Here is a 23,018-nt window from a genome sequence, read left to right as displayed (position 1 = left end):
AAAATCAATTAAAATTAAACAGCATGTTCCTATTATTTTTTTACCTTAAAACAAGACATATTACCTCCAAAAAAACCTACCAATTGAACCAAAATTGCAATAGAAAAAGAATAATCAATTTTATTCGATTTTTCTTGACAGAATGTTTTCCTGGAAAATGAAAAAATTCGTTACAAAGTCAAATAAAATTAAACAGCATGTCTCTATTATTTTTTTACCTTAAAATAACACATATTACCTCTGAAAAACCTACCAATTGGACTAAAATTGCAATAGAATACGAATAATCAATTTTTTTCACTTTTTTTTGATAGAATGTTTTCCTGGAAATAAAAAAAAATCCCTTACAAAGTTGAATAAAATTAAACAGCATGTCTCTATTATTTTTTTACCTAAAAACGACACTTATTACCTTCAAAAAAACCTACCAATTGTAACTAAATTGCAATAGAATAAGAATAATAAATTTTTTTCGATTTTTTTAGATAGAATGTTTTCCTGGAAATTGAAAAAATCCCTTTCAAAGTCAAATAAAATTAATCAGCATGTTTCTATAATTTTTTTACCTTAAAACAACACGTATTACCTTCAAAAAAAACCTACCAATTGAACCTAAATTGCAATAGAATAAGAATAATCAATTTTATTCGATTATTTTTGAAAGAATGTTCTCCTGGAAAAGGAGAAAATCACTCAAAAACTAACTGAATAATTTCTCTGCGTCATTTATTTCATTGGCTATTATTTTTTCCAAGTAAAAAATACTTTTTTTAAAACATACTATCTGGGAAATATATTGAAAACTATTTTTTTTATGTTAAAAACTATTTTTTTAAAAAGAATGTTCTCCTGGAAAAGGACAAAATCCCTTAAAAACTAACTAAATAATTTCTTTGTCATTTATTTCATTGACTCCTTTTTTTTAAGTAAAATTTACTTTATTTAAATCATACTAACTCTAAAATATGTTGAAAAATAATTTTTTTTTAAGAATGTTTTCCTGCACGGAGAAAAAGAAAAAGTAATTTTTACTACTTTCAGAGTAAAACTGGACCAACTCGAAGTTTCTGGGCATCTCTGGCAATTTTTACTCCAAAAATAGTAAAATTTATTATTTCTGTAGTAAATTTTACTGTTTCCGTAGTAAGTTTTACTATTTCTAGAGTAAATTTTACTATTTTTGGAGTAAAAATTGCCAGAGATGCGCAGAAACTTCGAGTTGGTCCAGTTTTACTCTGAAAGTAGTAAAAGTTACTTAAAAGAAATCTTTTTTCTCCGTGTGGAAAAGGGAAAAATCCTTCCTCCTTGTTTTATGTTGTTTTTATATTACCTTTTTTATTGATATTACATTTGACTAATTGATTTTATTATAGTTTTTACGAAAAAGCGTTACGCATTATACGTTACGATTATGATTTTTTTTATAATAGGAATACCATAAAAATAGTAAGTGATATAATTAAAATAGTTACCGGTACCAACCAAATTGTAAAGAATAAAATAAATATAAATGGTAATATTTAAATTTTAAATATATTTGTTAATTTACCATAAAAATAATATGTCGTACCATCGATATTGTTACTGGTACCAATTAAATTATAATGAATACCATAAAAATTATAAATGGTACCATCAAAATTAAAAATTTCATAACCCTTAATATAAACATTAGATTAATTTTTTCTCACTTTAATTTAAATTATAAATTAAGATAATTCCTTTAATTGCTATGACACTATTTAAAGTGAAATAAAAAAAAATTACTAATGAAGTTTAAATAAAAAAAGAAAATATAATAATTAATATTAATTTTAGTTTATTATAATTCATATGAATTAAAATCGTATAAAATTTTTACAGAGTCCTTTTAAATGTTAAAGTGTAATGCAAAAACTTGTATCTTCCAGGTACACTTCAAGGTGATTGACCATGGAAGAACGTGTATACAAGGCAATGCTTAAGGAAAAGGCAGAAGTAAAAGGTAAGAAAAGAAAATTACAGTAGAATTACTCTGTCTAGGAATTAGACTACATTTCTTCTTCTTCTTCTTCTTGTTCCAAGACAAAGCAAGAAATTGGTGCAAATTATTCAAATTTATATTCTTTTATATTTTCCTTAACGATATTCTATATTTGAAAACGAAATTGCCAACAAACCGAAGAATATCTTTGTGGAAAAAAAATTTCAATTTATATATAAATAATAAATATTATTTAAAATATATATTTTAAAAGAAGAAGAAGAAGAACAGGAAGCTTACCTTTAGCAAATAAGAATAAAATTGCATACAGTTTTTTTTTAAGAAAACACAACTATAAAATATAAATAAAAGACTTTATAACAGGAACGAGAAATTTATTTCGAATAATAACGATCATGCACTTAATTAATCGGCGAATAAATATACTGTAATCGAGGTACGAGTTTCACTTAAATAACTACTAAATATTATTATCTAATCATTGTAAGTCGTAATAAAAAAAAAATTCGTTAAAATTGCAGATTTTCTTTCGCGAGAATCAAAATTTTCAAAATTCTGTAAAATATCTCATAATATCGTCAAAATAAAAAACAAAGTTTTATTATATCGTCAAATATAGATTGTATAGATTAAAAATTCTAATTCATAAAATTTGTACAGTAAAAGTTGTTGTATAAAAAATTATTGCCTATATTCAGATATAATTTTTGTTTTTTTTTTCTTGTTGTAAATTTTACAAAAAAAAAAAAAATAATTTTCCTTACTTTATTGTGTTGTAATATAGGATATTTCTTTTTTCACGTATTTTTACTTGTTCCAAAAGTCAAATGCTTTTTGTATTCTTTCACGTTGAGTATGTGTTCGTGATAATGGCCGTGTAGGGTTCTCCTTCACTGAACTTCCGGCATGTGATTCTGTTCCCTTCTTTTCGAAAATTTTTGCTGTTCGACTCACATTCCCCGTGTGAAGATAGTGTCGACCTTGACTGGTTTTAATTACCCGTGTGTTCTCACCACTATCGTCTGTAATTGGAAAATGTTTCTCTTGATGAAAAGAAGAAAAAACGCAAACTAAAATGTCTAAATAAAGGTGTCAATTACATATATGGAGGATGTGGAAAGAAAAAGCCAAACTCTTAATTTTAATTAGTAAAAATAACTGAATTAGTTAAATTTTACTATTTAGTAAAATATTTTAAAAATATTTTTAAAACATTTTTTACTATTTTATATTGATATTTAATTAAATGGCAAAAAGAAGTAAATAAAAATTAAGCTATCAAAAAGAATTAAATAAAAAAGAAATACACACCTTCGTGCAAAGTATTAAGATCACACACAGTTGTACATACTCCATTTTTAATGTCATTATTTCTGTAAAATTTATTTTTCTCAATTTCCTGTTTATCGATTTTATTTTGATTATCATCAGTCTTCTTTGTACTCTTCAATTGATCAAAATTAAAATTCGAAACACAGTCTGTCTCATCAGATTTTACATCAATGGAAAATCTGACTTGATATTTCTGCTTTTCATTGTTAGCTTCTTTTAATTGAGATTTAATAGCTTCATTTTCTTCAAGTTCTATTTTCTCATTTTCTTCAGGTACAATTTCTTCAGATAATTTAGAATAATTTTCTTCTATAATTTCCTTAATATCCAAATTATTTTCAGAATCAAGCTCCTGAATTTTTTCTTCTTCCTCTTCTTCAGACTTTGATTCATGAAATTCTGAATTTTCTTCAATAACTTCATCAATTCTTGACGTATTATCTAAAATATTCTGATGAAATTCTTCGGGTAAAATTTCTTTATATTTGGGTTCAATAATTTCTTCATTATTTGAAGAAGTATTAGAAATATTTTCATAATTAGATTCGAGAATCAAAGAAACATTTTCTATTGATTCAGCAAGAGGTGAAAAAACTTCTTCTTCTTCAGTGGGAAGGGAAGAAACTTCTTCTATTGCCTCTTCTGTTGATTTAGCAACAAAAGAAGAAATTTCAATCGTTTCTAGTATTTTTTCCTCTCCTTGCATCTCTTCTTTTCGAAGAGAATCTTTATTGTCAACAATATCGAAATTATCTTCAAACGAATTTTCACGAGTACTCGTATTTTGTTTATCCGAAGAATTACTCTCAAAGGATAATGATTCTTTCAAAACGGGTGATGATGATCCCGATGATTGCGAAGGACTTCGTCTACTATTTGCAGATTTGGACATCCGGCCAAGAGCTCGAAGTGCATTTCCTGTTTTCTATTTAAAAACAAAAACACAAGCAAAACCAAAAAAAAAAAAAATGATTAAAAAACACATGCGACAATAAAATTTTTTTTAAATTTGCGTGAGTGTACCAAACAAAATATTCAAAACACAAACAATATTAGAAATTTTTGTTATCAATTATTTGTTGTATTCTCACCTGCCATTTTCTTCGGACAAGGAATTTCTTCAATTTTTCCGTCGACAAAGCAACTTGACTCATATTTTCCGTGTGCTGCGCCAACCACGAATGTTCCAAACATTCTTTAGCCGACATTCGAGATCTAAAATCAATTATTAATTAATTAATTAATAAAATCGATTACGTGAAAAGAAAATAAAAAAAAACTCACTCTTTTCTCTTAATCAATAAACAGCCAATGAAATCTTTGGCATCCTGCGAAATGGCATCAAATGCTTCATCATCAAAATCATATTCAGCTCGTGTAATATTTGCAAATGTTTCCGTATCATTGTTACCCATGAACGGAGAGAGTCCACTTAATCTGTTTAATTAATATTCAATAAATTAATTTTAATTAATAATTTTAATTATTTTACAAAATTTATAGATTTAAAAAAAAACACTCACAAAACATAACAAATTATTCCCATACTCCACATGTCGGATTCAGTGCCAATAGGCTCATAGCTAATAATCTCAGGTGGAATAAATTCAGGTGTTCCAAAAAGCACTCGAATGGGAACATTTGGTTTTAAAATTTGTGCCAAGCCAAAATCAATCAGCTTTATGCTATGGGACGTTCGTGTTCTGCACATTATATTCTCTGGCTAGAATTAAAAAATAATAATTAATTAATTAAAATAAAATAATTTAAAAAAATTATTATTTTTTTATTATTATTGTTAAAATTATTCACTCACTTTGAGATCCAAATGAACGACATTATTTTTATGCATGTATTTAACGCCCTCGCAAATTTGTCTCATAAAAAGAATGCTGTCTTTTTCAGTTAATGTAAAATCATCGGCAACAACTCTTTCAAAAAGCTCACCACCTGATATGCTAAAAAAAACAATAACAAAGAAAATTTTTAAAAAAAAGACATTAATAAATAATAATTATTTAAAAATAAAATAATTAAAATAATTATTATTTTCAAAAAATAGAAATAAAATTGAAAAATTTTGAAATATTTTTAAATATAAATAATAAATGATCATACTATTCTGTGATCATTATAATTTCCCTGGGACTCTCGAAAGCTGCGGAAAGACGAAGAAGTTTTGGATGTTTAAGTAGATTCATAATATTTATTTCTTCACGCACTAATTTTTTATCCGTCGCTTTTATTGTCTTGACAAATTTCGATGCAAATTCACGTCCTGTTGATTTTTCCACAACTCTTTTTACAATTCCATATCGACCTTTTCCCAATTCTTCCATCACTTCGTATCTATCAGGGAAAATTTTTCCATCCTCGGTAGTCACTATCGTCTTCTCCATGTTCTTCTCGCAAAAGCCTTTATTGAATGAGAAGAGGAAAAATTAGAAAAATGAAGAAACTTCGAAAAAAAGAATACTTTACAAAATAGTGGAAAAAAAAATTCAAAAGAGAAGAAAATTAAAAAAAAGAAATTTCAAAAAAATTTACATACAAGAGAAACAATATTATAGATAGAATTAATGTGGAAAAAAAAATTAATAAAATTAATACGTACTTTCTTCTTCGATTTCCTTATCCGACATTTGATCCTTCATTTCCTTCTCGTTTTCAATTTCCCGTCGAACTGTAAAAGGAACGGATTCAAAGCTCGGTTCACTTGCTCCGTGAATATTTATTGCTCTAACGCGAAATAGATATGTCTCATCTGGTATGAGACCAGCAATTGTATGATTAAGTGAATGATATGTTTCTGAAACAAGAGTCCAATTTTCTTCATCAATATGTCGCATTTCAATTGCATAGCCAGTGAGTGCACATCCACCGTCATATGACGGAGAACACCACGCTACATTGACACCTGGAATTTCATTTCCCACATTGCATCCACTTACAATTGGCACACCTGATGGTGATTCCGGTGGTCCTAAGGACAAAAATTTTCAAAAAATTATTTTTAATTATTTAAAGAAAAATCAGTTTTTCTTTAAAAAAAAAAAAAAATTTCAATATTCATAATTATTCACAAAAATAATAATTGACGATTAAAATTACTGAAAATTATTCAAAATTAATTTCAAATTAATTAATTATAAAATAATAAAATTTCAATTGTTAAATCGTTTGTAAATTAATTGCTAATAAATATTATTTTACGTTTTAAAAATTTCTAGAATTTAAAAATCGAAAAACAAATTTGAAAAAAATTTTGAAAAATTTAAATTAAATTCAAAATTAAATCACTTACGCAAGGAGATAAATATTAATAATTAATTCGGCACAAAATTTTATATTAATAAATATTAAATAAAAAAAAAAAAAAAAGAATGGAATTTTTTTTATATAAAACGAAATAACGCACTGAAACTAGATATTTAAACAGCTGGCTTCGTTGACGATCAAGAAACGTCTGCAATGCAAAAGGATTTGAGATATAAACAGTAAACTTTAGATTTTAAACTCCCACGATGTCATTGGAGCTAGACTACCTTGTCTGGGGAGAACTAGACCGAGAACACGCCTACTTAAGCTCATTATATGAAGCTTATAGCTTTACAATCCAAAGAAGATATTCTTCCCTTTCCTAGCTTCCAGTTTCATTTTTCCCCAAGTTTACAATTTTTATTATTTTTTTTTTGGTTTATTTTGTCTATTACGCACATATGAGAGTCATTCATTCTACACGTGGACAAATTATTTTCTGAATAAACTATCATCAATTGTTTATTAAAAGTTAATAATAAGTTTATAATGAGAATTTTATTTTTAATTAAATTCTAATTTATTTACTTGTCCCAAGAGTTATTTAAATTTATTTAATAAGAAAATTAAATCACCTTCTACGGCAAGACTCGAATATCTGCAATCGCTTCCTAATGAATTTTCAACGAAAACCGCATATTTTCCAGCTTGATCCGCTGTTATTTTTTCCAATGTGAGTCTCGATTTGCCACTTCCGGTTTCGATTTGAATTCTCTCGCTTGGAACCAAAACTCGACCCTGAAATTAAAAAATATCATTTTTAAATTATAATTTTTTATAGAAAATATCATTTTTCAATTATAATTTTTTATAGAAAATCTAATTTTTAAATTCTAATTTTTTATAGAAAATATAATTTTTAAAAATCCAATTTTTAAGAAAATAAAAATTAAATTGAAAAAAATAAAAATTCAAAGAAAGTAGAAAAAAGAAGAAAAAAAATTGCAAATAAGAAACAAAATATCTTGGTAATGATTTATAAGAAAAATAATATCTCACTTTTCCGCTATCGAGCCAAAACCGTGTTATCGAATTAACAATGCGTTTTAAAGATTTATGTTCTTAATATAAGGCAGTAAGTAACAAAATACTTTTTTACTCTCGCGTAAAAGAGCAATTTGAGTCGAGCGCAAGATCAAATGTCGTATGTACATAAAGCCTGGAACAAAAGTGAACAAAGCAACAAGTTCCACGTGGTTCGAACAAGGTCACTTGAAAAGCCCGCGACTAATTCATGTTTCCTTCTTACTATTGTATACCACCTATAAAAACCGGCACTCACTTTTAAAAAATGCATAATAACGCATGAAATTCGCATATATTTACAAATTAAAAGTAAAACAAAAAAAAAAAAACATTGACACGTTTGGTTTCAAAAATTTCGTTCCGATAATAAATATGTGTGTGTGGCTCATATAACACGGTTGTGAGAAGCTATATGAAAGTAATATTGTGCGTGTCACGCGTTTTCTCTACCTCGCACGCGATGAATCATCCGCATTTTTTAAATTCTATTAAGAATGCTCTCCGTGTCTTTATTTCAATTCAAAACTCAGTAGACTGAAGAGTCAGCAACATTATATATATATAATAAATATTATTATTATTATTATGCACTCGTATGCATTGCCCGGAGAACACATTATTATTTAATAATTCCATACACGTATTATAAAAATCACATGCTCAGTCGCATGAAAATGATACTGTAATTGTTATCATAGTTTTGATAAAAATCTACTTTTTCTCATCGTCGTTTTATATCATTGAAAAATAAATTACGAAAACAAAATTCTTTTTCTAAATTATGATGGTATTCTTTTGAATTTAATCAATTAATTACAATTTAATTGAAATTAAAAAGAATTACCTATTTAATTAATTATTATAATTAATCTATAATAATTAGTCTATAATAATTATACTATAATAATGTCTAAGTTCAAGTAAATATTTATTTGATAATAATCAAGTAACCGATATATTGAATTAAATTTTTTTTTCTTAAATACAAAAAAAATTAATGATTTAAATTAATTAATTTCTCCACTATGAACAAGAGGATAGAAAATGATTTTATGAATGAAGATTAGAAGATTATGATTAAAGATGATTGACAGAAGATTATATTTAATAATTGTTATTAACTATTCGTTTGGAATATTAAATATATTATGATTAAAAAGACATTGAAAAGAAATTACAAAAGCTTCAAGAAAATAATTACAAAAGATAATTGGAAATAATTAATGAATTATATAATTAGAAATTCTGTAATTACATACATTTCTGTCAAAATATTAAAAAAAAAGAATCTATCAATTCACTCAACAAAAAATCATATTCAAAATAAAATAAATTATTTTGATTATTAATCAATAATTAAATCATTAGTGGATCAAATACGAACTAATGATTTTTTGAAATTTACTAATTAAAATTAAATTAAGTAATTAATTCAATTTGAATTTCATTAATTGAAATTAAATTAAGTAATCAATTCAATGACATTGAAATTCACTAATTGAAATTAAATTAAGTACTCAATTATTTTATTTTGCAAAAAAAAATTGACGAATTTAAACAAATTATAAACAATTTTCTCCAAAAAAATTATTCACGATTAAAAAACTAGCGATGTTATCATTGTTATTTAAATAAACTATATTGGAATTAAAAAAACGAATAGCCGCGTTGATATGAACAGAAGAGTCTATTTCGAACAGATGTGGCTTTTATTATTAAAGATTCTTGAAAAATAAAAGAAACATTATGATATGAATTTATCAGACATTAACATAAATATGATGACGTGTCAATTTGAAGTCAATATATATATATATATGATATAAAAAAAAAAAAACGTTTTGCTCTACTCACAGCTTGAAGCCATCTGACTGTTGGCTCCGGTTGACCTCGATAAGACACACTGAGAATTGCTGTGGAACCTCTGAGAGCTATTACGTCCAATGGATCTTTTAACACTATTGCCGGTTCGTCATGCTCGTATGCTTCCAAAAATTCCAACTCTTCACCATTCACTGACTCGTGGGTGGGGAAGAATCTCTTCGTATCTAAGATTTCCGGCATTACTTGTTCGTTGGCCGGTTTCACGATCTCATTTTTCCGAATAGTTTCCAAAAAATTTTCCTTTTTTATTCTTGTATTTTTGCATTTATTTACATCTTTATTTTTCTTTCTATCTTCCTGTTCTTTTTTACTATCTTCTATTATTTTCCCCTCTTTTTTTAATTCAAACTTATTTTCAATTTTTTCTAAACTTATTTCTTCTTTATTTTCATCTTTTTCTATCTTCACTTCTTTTTCTCCATCATCTCCAAATTTTTGTAAATATTTTTGAATTTTTATTTCTTCTTTTGTTAATTGTTTATCTTTTTTTAACTCGTTTTCTTCTTCTCCTACCACTTCCCATTTTGTTTCTTCTTTTTGTATACCATTTCTTTTTACTTTCATTTCTTTTTTATCTCCTTTAATTACTTCATTTATTAGCCTCTTTTTTTCTTCGTTTTCAACTTTCCTCTCCTTTTTTCTCATTCTCTTGACATTATTACGACATAATTTTTCTTCTTTTTCAGTCTTTTTCTGATTCTTAATTTCTACCTTCAAATTAATTGGAGATTTTTTTGTTAATGAATTTTCGCTATTTTCAAAATTTGACGTTATTCTATTTAAATTCTCTTTATTTTCATGACGATAGGAACTTGGAGAGACACGTGTCGAACGTCTGGTTAATAATGGAGATAGAAACATTTTTACAGGCGATGGAGATCTATCTCCTGATCTTGGGAGTCTGAAGAAACGAAGATCAGTGGCACAACTTATCGATGGACCTCGACCTCCAGTCACGGATGCTGTGCATCGAATTTCCCCACAATCTCGATATGTCACAGAATTTATCCTTAAAATTGTCGTTGGCCCATCTTTTTCAACCTAAAATAATAATAATAATAATAAAATAAAATCAACTGATCATCATCAATTTTTGGTTTTGGTTGTCATCAACAATTAATCTAGATATTAAATTTTTTCCATTTTAGAAAATACGTACTTTGCATCTGTGATTTTCCCTAGCACTTATTCCATTGACTGTCCATTCAATTTCAATGGATCTTCGACTCTGAATTCTTGCACAAAATGAAACAATTTCTCCCTTAGAAGCTAAAACTGGCACTGGAGTTTTTGTGAACCAAAATGCAGCTTTCGAACCACCATTATAGTCTAGAAATTAGAAATTTTTTATTTAAACAATTTATTTATATATTTCTTTTTATAAAATTAGATTTTTATATATAGTGTAAAAAAAATTACCTTGAACTGCAAATAAACCATTGCAAGACGATGATCCAAATGCATTTCGAACGAGGCAAGTGTATTCTCCAGCATCGAAAGAATTGACGTTTGCCAAACGAAGAGCCACACCTCCATCTTCATAGACAACATAACGATAGCAATCAGTGTCACATACTTCCTTCTTGTCCTTTAGCCACTTGATTTCAAATGGAGGAGTACCTTGCAAAGGGGAAAGTAAAATATTTCACAATTAGTCATACCGTGACTTTGCTTGATCTTTATAAATTAGATTTTAAAATCGAAATTTATAATACCTGTGATTCTTGTCTGTAATTCATATGAATGTCCTTCCATTACTATCGATTCTTTTGAAAGTGTTTGTAGAAATTTAGGAGCCTCTTTGTCCAAAGTCGAAACATCTTCAGAATCAAATACGATTACCTAATTCATATTTTAATTTATATTTAATTAATTTAAATAATTAATTAATATGTTTGAATTAATTTTTATTTAAAAAATTAAAAAATTATTCATTTCAAAAATACAATACCTGACAACTGCTTCTTGTTGATCCTAGAAAATTATAGGCCTCACAAACGTATTCACCAGAATCGCTTTTTTTCACTTCAAGAATATCTATTCTAGCAGTTCGACCATCGAAATGTTTTCTAATTCTACTCGAACGTTCTATTCGTTTTCCATTTCTGTATGCGGTGAAAAAAAAAAGTATAACGTTAATTAATCGAATACAAATTAATTTTTAATTAACAAATTAATTTTTAAAAAAATAATTATAACAGGAAAAAAATCAAGTAATTAAAAAAAAAAAAATTAATTAAGACCTGTGCAAAATAAATCGAACCGAACTGTTCGAATTTTTACGCCGAGTTCGAATGTCGAAAATTCGACATTCGATTCCGTCGAGTTCGAATGTCGAAAATTCGAAATTCGAGTCAGGGTCCTTAAAAACCGAACAAAATTCGATTCGATTCGAACATTGCACAGCTCTAAAAATATCCTTTTCAAAGTCAAATTAAATTAATCAGCTTGTTTCTATTATTTTTTTACCTTAAAACAACAAATTATTACCTTCAAAAAAACCTACCAATTGAACCTAAATTGCAATAGAATAAGAATATACAATTTTTTTTGATTTTTTTAAATAGAATGTTTTCCTGGAAAATGAAAAAATCCCTTTCAAAGTCAAATAAAATTAATCAGCTTGTTTCTATTATTTTTTACCTTAAAACAACACATTTTTACCTTCAAAAAAACCTACCAATTGAATCTAAATTGCAATAGAATAAGAATAATCAATTTTTTTCGATTTTTTTAGATAGAATGTTTTCCTGGAAAATGAAAAAATCCCTTTCAAAGTCAAATAAAATTATTCAGCTTGTTTCTATTATTTTTTGCTTCCTCGTGGAAGAAGCTTTGTAGTCCTTTCGTTTATAAAACTTTTCAAAGTGTCGAAAACAAATTTTTTTCTTTATAGAAACATGTTATATGAGATCCTGATCAATTGTCCGGATGTATGTGTGTGTGCATGTGTGTGTGTGTGTGGATACCTTTTTTGTTTAGAAGATAACTTTAACAGGTTTTAATGGATTTAGATAAAATTTGGTAGGCTCATTTATCATATTAATATCTCAAATCTGACCAAAGGATTTTTAAAAATACATCAAAAAAAAACTTTTTATCGTCTTTTTTCCAAAAATTTTTTTTGGCGGTATTCCCGAACGATTATCTTGCGAATTAAGTTTTTCGAAAATTTTTCCGAATTTGTTTTCTAGTTTAGCTCAGCATCCGCTGGACCAATCAAAAAGTGCGCCATACATTTTTTGTTCGCTACTTTTTCCTAAAGAATTTGGCGATATTCCCGAACGATTATCTCGCGAATTTAATTTTTCGAAAATTTTTCCAAAATATTTTTGAGTGTAGCTCAGCATCCACTGGACCAATCAAAAAGTGCGCCATACATTTTTTGTTCGAAACTTTTTCCCTATTTTATTGGTGGTATTCCCGAACGATTATCTCGCGAATTTAATTTTTCGAAAATTTTTCCAAAATATTTTTGAGTGTAGCTCAGCATCCGCTGGACCAATCAAAAAGTGCGCCATACATTTTTTGTTCGCTACTTTTTGCTAAAGAATTTGGCGGTATTGCCGAACGATTATCTCGCGAATTTAATTTTTTGAAAATTTTTCCGAATTTGTTTTCTAGTTTAGCTCAGCATCCGCTGGACCAATCAAAAAGTGCGCCATACATTTTTTGTTCGAAACTTTTTCCCTATTTTATTGGTGGTATTCCCGAACGATTATCTCGCGAATTTAATTTTTCGAAAATTTTTCCAAAATATTTTTGAGTGTAGCTCAGCATCCGCTGGACCAATCAAAAAGTGCGCCATTCATTTTTTGTTCAAAACTTTTTCCCTATTTTATTGGTGGTATTCCCGAACGATTATCTCGCGAATTTAATTTTTCGAAAATTTTTCCAAAATATTTTTGAGTGTAGCTCAGCATCCGCTGGACCAATCAAAAAGTGCGCAATACATTTTTTGTTCGCTACTTTTTGCTAAAGAATTTGGCGATATTCCCGAACGATTATCTCGCGAATTTAATTTTTCGAAAATTTTTCCAAAATATTTTTGAATGTAGCTCAGCATCCACTGGACCAATCAAAAAGTGCGCCATACATTTTTTGTTCGAAACTTTTTCCCTATTTTATTGGTGGTATTCCCGAACGATTATCTCGCGAATTTAATTTTTCGAAAATTTTTCCAAAATATTTTTGAGTGTAGCTCAGCATCCGCTGGACCAATCAAAAAGTGCGCCATACATTTTTTGTTCGAAACTTTTTCCCTATTTTATTGGTGGTATTCCCGAACGATTATCTCGCGAATTTAATTTTTCGAAAATTTTTCCAAAATATTTTTGAGTGTAGCTCAGCATCCGCTGGACCAATCAAAAAGTGCGCCATACATTTTTTGTTCAAAACTTTTTCCCTATTTTATTGGTGGTATTCCCGAACGATTATCTCGCGAATTTAATTTTTCGAAAATTTTTCCAAAATATTTTTGAGTGTAGCTCAGCATCCGCTGGACCAATCAAAAAGTGCGCAATACATTTTTTGTTCGCTACTTTTTGCTAAAGAATTTGGCGATATTCCCGAACGATTATCTCGCGAATTTAATTTTTCGAAAATTTTTCCAAAATATTTTTGAATGTAGCTCAGCATCCACTGGACCAATCAAAAAGTGCGCCATACATTTTTTGTTCGAAACTTTTTCCCTATTTTATTGGTGGTATTCCCGAACGATTATCTCGCGAATTTAATTTTTCGAAAATTTTTCCAAAATATTTTTGAGTGTAGCTCAGCATCCGCTGGACCAATCAAAAAGTGCGCCATACATTTTTTGTTCGAAACTTTTTCCCTATTTTATTGGTGGTATTCCCGAACGATTATCTCGCGAATTTAATTTTTCGAAAATTTTTCCAAAATATTTTTGAGTGTAGCTCAGCATCCGCTGGACCAATCAAAAAGTGCGCCATACATTTTTTGTTCGAAACTTTTTCCCTATTTTATTGGTGGTATTCCCGAACGATTATCTCGCGAATTTAATTTTTCGAAAATTTTTCCAAAATATTTTTGAGTGTAGCTCAGCATCCGCTGGACCAATCAAAAAGTGCGCCATACATTTTTTGTTCGCTACTTTTTGCTAAAGAATTTGGCGGTATTGCCGAACGATTATCTCGCGAATTTAATTTTTTGAAAATTTTTCCGAATTTGTTTTCTAGTTTAGCTCAGCATCCGCTGGACCAATCAAAAAGTGCGCCATACATTTTTTGTTCGAAACTTTTTCCCTATTTTTTTGGTGGTATTCCCGAACGATTATCTCGCGAATTTAATTTTTCGAAAATTTTTCCAAAATATTTTTGAGTGTAGCTCAGCATCCGCTGGACCAATCAAAAAGTGCGCCATACATTTTTTGTTCGAAACTTTTTCCCTATTTTATTGGTGGTATTCCCGAACGATTATCTCGCGAATTTAATTTTTCGAAAATTTTTCCAAAATATTTTTGAGTGTAGCTCAGCATCCGCTGGACCAATCAAAAAGTGCGCCATACATTTTTTGTTCGAGACTCCCGGGTTAAGACTTTGGCGGTATTCCCGACCAATTATCTCGCAAATTTAATTTTTCGAAATTTTTTAAAAAATTTATCTGCGTGTAGCTCAGCATCCGCTGGACCAATCAAAAAGTGCGCCATACATTTTTTGTTCGAGACTCCCGGGTTAAGACTTTGGCGTTATTCCCGACCAATTATCTCGCAAATTTAATTTTTCGAAATTTTTTAAAAAATTTATCTGAGTGTAGCTCAGCATCCGCTGGACCAATCAAAAAGTGCGCCATACATTTTTTGTTCGCTACTTTTTGCTAAAGAATTTGGCGGTATTGCCGAACGATTATCTCGCGAATTTAATTTTTCGAAAATTTTTCCGAATTTGTTTTCTAGTTTAGCTCAGCATCCGCTGGACCAATCAAAAAGTGCGCCATACATTTTTTGTTCGAAACTTTTTCCCTATTTTATTGGTGGTATTCCCGAACGATTATCTCGCGAATTTAATTTTTGGAAAATTTTTCCAAAATATTTTTGAGTGTAGCTCAGCATCCGCTGGACCAATCAAAAAGTGCGCCATACATTTTTTGTTCGAAACTTTTTCCCTATTTTATTGGTTGTATTCCCGAACGATTATCTCGCGAATTTAATTTTTCGAAAATTTTTCCAAAATATTTTTGAGTGTAGCTCAGCATCCGCTGGACCAATCAAAAAGTGCGCCATACATTTTTTGTTCGCTACTTTTTGCTAAAGAATTTGGCGGTATTGCCGAACGATTATCTCGCGAATTTAATTTTTTGAAAATTTTTCCGAATTTGTTTTCTAGTTTAGCTCAGCATCCGCTGGACCAATCAAAAAGTGCGCCATACATTTTTTGTTCGAAACTTTTTCCCTATTTTATTGGTGGTATTCCCGAACGATTATCTCGCGAATTTAATTTTTCGAAAATTTTTCCAAAATATTTTTGAGTGTAGCTCAGCATCCGCTGGACCAATCAAAAAGTGCGCCATTCATTTTTCGTTCGAAACTTTTTCCCTATTTTATTGGTGGTATTCCCGAACGATTATCTCGCGAATTTAATTTTTCGAAAATTTTTCCAAAATATTTTTGAGTGTAGCTCAGCATCCGCTGGACCAATCAAAAAGTGCGCCATACATTTTTTGTTCGAAACTTTTTCCCTATTTTATTGGTGGTATTCCCGAACGATTATCTCGCGAATTTAATTTTTCGAAAATTTTTCCAAAATATTTTTGAGTGTAGCTCAGCATCCGCTGGACCAATCAAAAAGTGCGCCATACATTTTTTGTTCGCTACTTTTTGCTAAAGAATTTGGCGGTATTGCCGAACGATTATCTCGCGAATTTAATTTTTCGAAAATTTTTCCGAATTTGTTTTCTAGTTTAGCTCAGCATCCGCTGGACCAATCAAAAAGTGCGCCATACATTTTTTGTTCGCTACTTTTTGCTAAAGAATTTGGCGGTATTCTCGAACGATTATGTCGCGAATTTAATTTTTCGAAAATTTTTCCAAAATATTTTTGAGTTCTCCACGAGGAAGCAAATTTTTTTGCTGATCGTAAAGAGGAAGCAAAATGTTCATGTAATGAACATCTGAATTTACAACTTGTTTACCTTAAAACAACACATTTTTACCTTCAAAAAAACCTACCAATTGAACCTAAATTGCAATAGAATAAGAAAAATAAATTTTTTTCGATTTATTTAGATAGAATGTTTTCCTGGAAAATGAAAAAATCCCTTTCAAAGTCAAATAAAATTAATCAGCATGTCTTTATTATTTTTTTACCTTAAAACAACACATTTTCACCTTCAAAAAAACCTACCAATTGAATCTAAATTGCAATAGAATAAGAATAATCAATTTTTTTCGATTTTTTTAGATAGAATGTTTTCCTGGAAAATGAAAAAATGTAGACCTGTGGAAAATAAATCGAACCGAACTGTTGGAATTTTTCCGCCGAGTTCGAATGTTGAAAATTCGACATTCGAGTCAGCCCAGTTCGAATTACAAAAATTCGACATCTGAGTCAGCCCAGTTCGAATGTCGAAATCCTACATTCGAGTCCGTCCAGTTCGAATGTGGAAAATCCGTCATCCGAGTCAGTTCAGTTCGAATGTCGAAAGTTCGAAATTCGAGTCAGGGTCATTAAAAACCGAACAAAATTCGATTCGATTCGAACATTGCACAGCTCTAAATTAATTGTGATTAACGAACCTGTACCAAGAAGGAGTGGGACTTGGGGAACTCCTGATGTCGCATTGCAATTGAAATGAATCATTAACTCTCGTTGCACAACCAAGAAGACTTCTGGTAAATGTTGGATAAGTTCTAGGCGATGCACTTCTAGTTCGAATTGGACGTGGAACTGCACTATGTCGATCTGGAAAAAATAACTCATCATCAATTCGAAAATCAACAGATCATCATAATGATGATGATTGATTAAATTTTATTCAATCATCAGTAAATCTAAAGATCCAAATCTAAAGATAGAGTATAATTACAGATCCGGAATCAGAGCGGATTATCAGATCATTAGGTGATCATCAACACTTTGTTAAAAAAAGGTACATAAAATGACATACTGATTATTTCAAGACGAGCTGATGCTTCAGTGCGACCAACATCATTCTCAAGGGTTACTCTATAAAGTCCAGCATCCTCTGATGTTACTTGGGAAATTTCCAATACTCGTAAGTCATCCTTCTCCTTAATTACTATTCTTGGCGTTTGAGTAATGGGAACTCCATTTTTATCCCAAATCACCCAAGGCATTGGATGACCAGTGATTGCACATTGAAATCTTATTGTTTCACCTTCCTCGGCCACTCGATTATGGGGGACCGTGTAAAATTTAGGAGGTGCCACTTTTGGCTTCTTTCTCATATTGACACCAGCTTCCACTCGTCTAGGAAGATTTATTGCTCTCAATTCACGACCATCTGAAAAATCATACCATCATTGATCAGTTCAATTCAACGACCATTTGAAAAATCATAGAATTATAATCAGCTGAAAGATGAAAATCATGATCTGAATATTTTTGTGGTATCACGTTCAGCGAAAATCACAATTTAATATTTTTTTCTTTCTATATGTTCATATATAGTGCAAGAAAAGGTTCTTATAAAATCATGTATCAAAAAAAAAAAAAAAAAAAAAAAATTGATATTTATCTTAGACCTACATCTGTTATTTACACGTTCGATTTACATCAACTATTTACTTTCATTTCGCATAAATTTCCTATAGACCACACCATGAGGTCAACACTTGTTCTGACAGCTCTAAGTTGAGTCAAAGTGCAAATCAAGTGTTGCACAATAATAACTCTTTTTGTGTATCTATATATATATATATATTAATGTACACCTATTAAATATTCATGAAAGTAAATCTTTTCAAAACCTTTTACTCATTGTATCTCTTCTCAGAATACTTTGTGTACCGATATAAGAATATATAAATACATTTTCATTTATTCTACTGTGTAAACTCTTTTTTTTGTGAGGAAAAAAAAATAAAAGAGAAGAAAATTTTTTTTCTTACGGGCACCTGCCGGTGAGAGACTGCGAACAGGCGTCGATCTTGGAGTTGATCTAGGAGTCGACCCTGCTGATAATAGTCCCATGGGCTTTGTAAGGCGTGGTTGACTTAATACATTCTCCTTACCCTCGGGTACTAAAACATTTCAAGCGTAACGATTTTATTAAATTGAAAATCCTTTTTCTGAGCGATTTGCAGTTTTTATTAAATCTTTTCCTGAATATTGATCTCAGTTACGATCAACTTTAGATGATAATTTTATTCCTGGATTTTAAGAAACTATTTTTTCATTCTTATTTTAATTGCAATTGATCATCAAATATTTTTCAATTTCGACTTTTTGATAGGACACACAGCATCCGAGCTACTATGGACCAAAGTGGACACAAATTTTTGAAATATTAAATTTTTGAGATAAACTCAGAAGATATCCTAAGATAGTGTTTTACAAAAAATGCATGGGACATTATTTTTTGAATGGACCAACAGCATCCGACCTTCAATGGACCAAAGTGGACAAAATTTTTCAAAAATATAGTTCTCTACAAAAAATCTATGGGACAATTTTCGTTAGGACCAACAGCATCCGAACTACGATGGACCAAAATGGAGAAAAAATTTATGAATTAAACAGTTTTGGGACAAACGTTTAAGAACACCATAGAAGTTATCACAAGATAGTGCTTTCAAGAAATGTGTAAAGCACTTTTTAATAGGACGCACAGCATCCAAGCTACAATGGACCAAAGTGGAAAAATAATTTTGAAATGTTAAATTTTCGATATTAACATTCGGGAATGGCAGAAGAATTATCTAAAAAAAATGTATATGGCATTTTTTGAATGGATCAACAGCATCCGAACTACGATGGACCAAAATGGACTTTTTTTATCAACTAATATAAAAATAAATATAAATAACAATAAATAATAAATAATAATAAAAGATCTAATTATTCAAGATTGATCTATGGAATAAAAATATATATATGTAATTATCGAAGCAAAATAAAACTATGAAATTCATTAATTTAACGACTTCTTGGCATTCCATCACGTGTCGTTAGCGCTAAATTGTGCAATATTTTATAATTTAAATTAAATAGCTATTAAAATCACTTAATGGCAGTTGATCAAAAAAAAAAAAAGAGTTAATTTATACTGATTATCCTCACTCACCGTCGACAATGAGACACGCAGATGTGAAAGCTTTTCCCAATTGATTGGATGCAGTACAAGTGTATTCTCCCTCGTCTTCTTGATACACATGTTGAATACTGAGTTTTGCAGTTTCACCATCAAAATCAGCAGAGAAATCTCCGGTTAAAGACAATGTCTACCAGAAAAAAAAATTTTTTTGCTTTATATTTATTTTTTTTTTTAATTTATTTAATTATTTTAATAAAATTGAAAATTGTTTCTATAATTAATAAATAATAAATAATTAAATAAGAATTAGGAATTTATTACAATTTTTAAATATAATTTTCGATAAACTTGAATTACCTTGCCATCTTTTTCCCAACGAATAATTGGTGTTTCTGAAGGGGCATAAAATTTGCATTCTAAAGTAACAGCGTCTCCATCACAACATTGAATATCACGCAATTCCTTCCTTATAATTGGCAGACTTAAAATTTTTCTAAAAAAAAAATTCATTTCATTAAAGATTTGATTTTGTTCATTTATTAACAGTAATTAATCAAATTCCTCTATTCGCACTCAATAATTGTGAATTTAAAAAAAAAATTTTTTACAAAAATTAATAAATAATTAATTTAATAATTTTTAAAAATTTTTTTATATAATGTTTAATTTATTTTTTTATCTATGTCATCAGATATCGAAACTACATACCCCTCTCGAATTGATGACTGATGATCCATTCTGTCACCTTTGCCTTGTCCTATTATTCAAAATAATTTTTTAGTCTTACTTTCTTTTTCAGTCTCTCTCAGTTTTATATAATAATTTAAATATAATTTTAAAAAAAATACCTTTAGCGTAGATTTGTAATGATATTATAGCTTTTGCTTCACCATGACAATTTTTCGCGATAACAGAATAAGTCCCAGTGAAATCAAGTTTCGCAAATGGAATTTCAAGTCGATATTGAGGACCTGCTCCAATTCTTCGAAAATGTGTTGCGTCTCTATAATAATCGGGCTGAAAAACAAAAATATTAATAATAAATAATAATAAAAAAAACAAGGTAAGAAAAAATTTTAAAAAAAATTAAATAATTTACGTTCTACGCACTTAAATAGATTATATCGATACGCAAAGGATAGAAAATGATGCAAGGTTAGCATAATAAATCAGGCTAATGGAATCCAGTTTTTGCCTTGATCGTGGCATTCGAAGAGTACTTTACAACTTATTAAATCAATTATATATTCACAATTTAATTTCTTTACTTCCAGTAATTTTTCATTGATAATTTCAGAATTTATATGTTTGAGGAAAAATCTCCGATAGTTTAATAAGGTATGATACAAAGTGCGAGATAAAATATTTTACAACAAATTTTTTTTTTACATCATCGCGTTTTTTGTGATAAAAATTTGATTACTAATCAACAGATCATTGATCATCTTATCAACACCGACTGATGATTTAATTATTAATCAAATCATTTAATAGAAAATAAAATTATTATTATTTTTAATTATTTTAATGGAAATAATGACACAATTAGAATTAAAATCATAAACTAAAATGTCATGTGAAGGTTGATGATGAATTATTGAACTGATAAATTATTTTTGAGCATTTAAGTCAATCAATAAAAAAAAATGTTACTTATTTAATTCACATTAAGAGGAAATTATATTTTGCAATTTACGAGCAATTATCACTTTCCCCAAACAGTTTAAATGTATATAAAAAAATATTTGCTTCATTTGTATCAAATAAATCAAAATTCTCCAAAAAAAAGTTTCATTCACTTATAATTAAAAAAAAAAAAAATTAAATAAAAACAAATTATAATTCAAAAAACAAAAACATTTTGAAAATGGATAATTTTTTTCTATATAAAAATAATTATAGTAATTTTCTATGGTTCGCCAAATAGCGTTGTATTTTATACTTTCAGCAACATGCGTTCGCCCATATAGGGAGCGAAAGTTTAATCGCTTTGGTTTTTGGCCGGTTCATTTTATGTCGTTTAACAATTTTTCCCCCCTATAATGATGAACATGTTTTTGAATTGAGAGAACCTTTTAAAAGTAATTACTTATAAATACTCAATTAAATAAAAATAAAAATTGCGGGAGTAAATTATTTAATTGCAAAAGTAACAAGAGAGTTCCGTATATCTAATACATAAAAGTGATTCATACATTGTAAGTGAGTGATTTTTCCCTTTTGAAAACAGTCATAATGACGATTTTTCCCACCTATTATATTATATATCGCGAAAAACGTCACCTCATTCAGGTTTTTTTTTTTTATAATCGACTTTGAGAGATGAAATCTACCCAAATATGTATATGGAGTGAGCCAATTTTCACCAATGACTTATTTGAAAATGAGTCCTAATGAATTAATTAACACTGAAATAACTCATTTATTTTTAATTTGCAAATTTTGAAGAAAAAAAAACTATCAAATAAATATTTATTTAAGTAATTAATTGTGTCACAAATTAACCATTTTTTTGGTACTTAAAAAATATTGCCCTAAAAAAATAAAATAATATATCAAATAAATATTTTTTATTCAACTTACATTTTCAATTCAATAATTCCTGAAGAGTAATTTTCGTGTTCGGGGAAAAAACAATTCATCACAATTAAAAATCATATTTGTATATATATATATATATATATATATAATTAAGAAAATAAAAATTAACAAAATAATATTATTTAAAATTAGAAGAAATAATTTGTTTTTAATTTGAGTAATTGTTTAAAAAAATATTAACAAATTTTTTTTTACAAAAAAAAAGAATTATTTGCTTTATCACAATTATTTTTTTTAAAAAATCGCTGATCAATAGACAGTCAACGCCAACGCGAACGAAGACTCTTTCGCGGCACGCGACGATACACCTTCAACTGTAAAACCAATCTCTTAACTTGAAGATCTATCAGAGTGGGGATCAACGCGACACTATAACAGCCTCCCTCTTATTAAAAAATTAATTATTTATTATTACTCCATATTTTTATTGAGGTCTTCAATTAGTAGAATTCTTCTCTATAAAATAAAATATTTATAAAAAAATTGAAGAAATTTTGTTTTAGTAATAATTTCTAAAAATACAAAAACCTATAATCATCAAAAAATCTCAAAAAAATAATTTTGAAATAAAAAGAAATATTTTTTATTATTATTATATATTAGATATAATATACCTTATTATTATTTTTTAGTAATAATT

General features: G+C 28.4%; 1 protein-coding gene across 4 annotated transcripts in view; it reads right to left on the bottom strand.

Moving 5' to 3' along the window:
• Positions 1–1,802: 1,802 nt before the first annotated feature.
• The window catches only part of LOC127281934 (titin homolog), a 54,517-nt gene continuing 33,301 nt past the window's right edge, over positions 1,803–23,018 (bottom strand). For 2 of the 4 annotated variants that reach the window (XM_051305930.1, XM_051305949.1), the window contains 21 exons: positions 20,626–20,794; positions 20,486–20,534; positions 20,135–20,270; positions 19,808–19,964; positions 18,633–18,764; positions 17,669–18,025; positions 17,298–17,463; positions 11,496–11,649; positions 11,260–11,386; positions 10,964–11,164; positions 10,704–10,873; positions 9,515–10,585; positions 7,210–7,372; positions 5,931–6,299; positions 5,435–5,732; positions 5,133–5,274; positions 4,840–5,039; positions 4,601–4,753; positions 4,408–4,531; positions 3,296–4,241; positions 1,803–3,006 (listed from right to left, as the gene is read on the bottom strand). In XM_051305930.1, coding sequence (XP_051161887.1) covers positions 2,792–3,006; positions 3,296–4,241; positions 4,408–4,531; positions 4,601–4,753; positions 4,840–5,039; positions 5,133–5,274; positions 5,435–5,732; positions 5,931–6,299; positions 7,210–7,372; positions 9,515–10,585; positions 10,704–10,873; positions 10,964–11,164; positions 11,260–11,386; positions 11,496–11,649; positions 17,298–17,463; positions 17,669–18,025; positions 18,633–18,764; positions 19,808–19,964; positions 20,135–20,270; positions 20,486–20,534; positions 20,626–20,794 — 5,499 coding nt within the window. In that variant the 3' untranslated portion in view covers positions 1,803–2,791. The remainder of the gene's footprint in view (positions 3,007–3,295; positions 4,242–4,407; positions 4,532–4,600; positions 4,754–4,839; positions 5,040–5,132; positions 5,275–5,434; positions 5,733–5,930; positions 6,300–7,209; positions 7,373–9,514; positions 10,586–10,703; positions 10,874–10,963; positions 11,165–11,259; positions 11,387–11,495; positions 11,650–17,297; positions 17,464–17,668; positions 18,026–18,632; positions 18,765–19,807; positions 19,965–20,134; positions 20,271–20,485; positions 20,535–20,625; positions 20,795–23,018) is intronic. The other 2 variants (XM_051305939.1, XM_051305959.1) reach the window with 2 other exon arrangements.

This window comes from Leptopilina boulardi, unplaced genomic scaffold, assembly GCF_019393585.1.
Source record: "Leptopilina boulardi isolate dan_hultmark-lab unplaced genomic scaffold, ZJU_Lbou_2.1 LbouV2_114, whole genome shotgun sequence".
Classification (NCBI taxonomy): domain Eukaryota; kingdom Metazoa; phylum Arthropoda; class Insecta; order Hymenoptera; family Figitidae; genus Leptopilina; species Leptopilina boulardi.
This window is presented reverse-complemented; position numbering and strand designations above follow the sequence as displayed.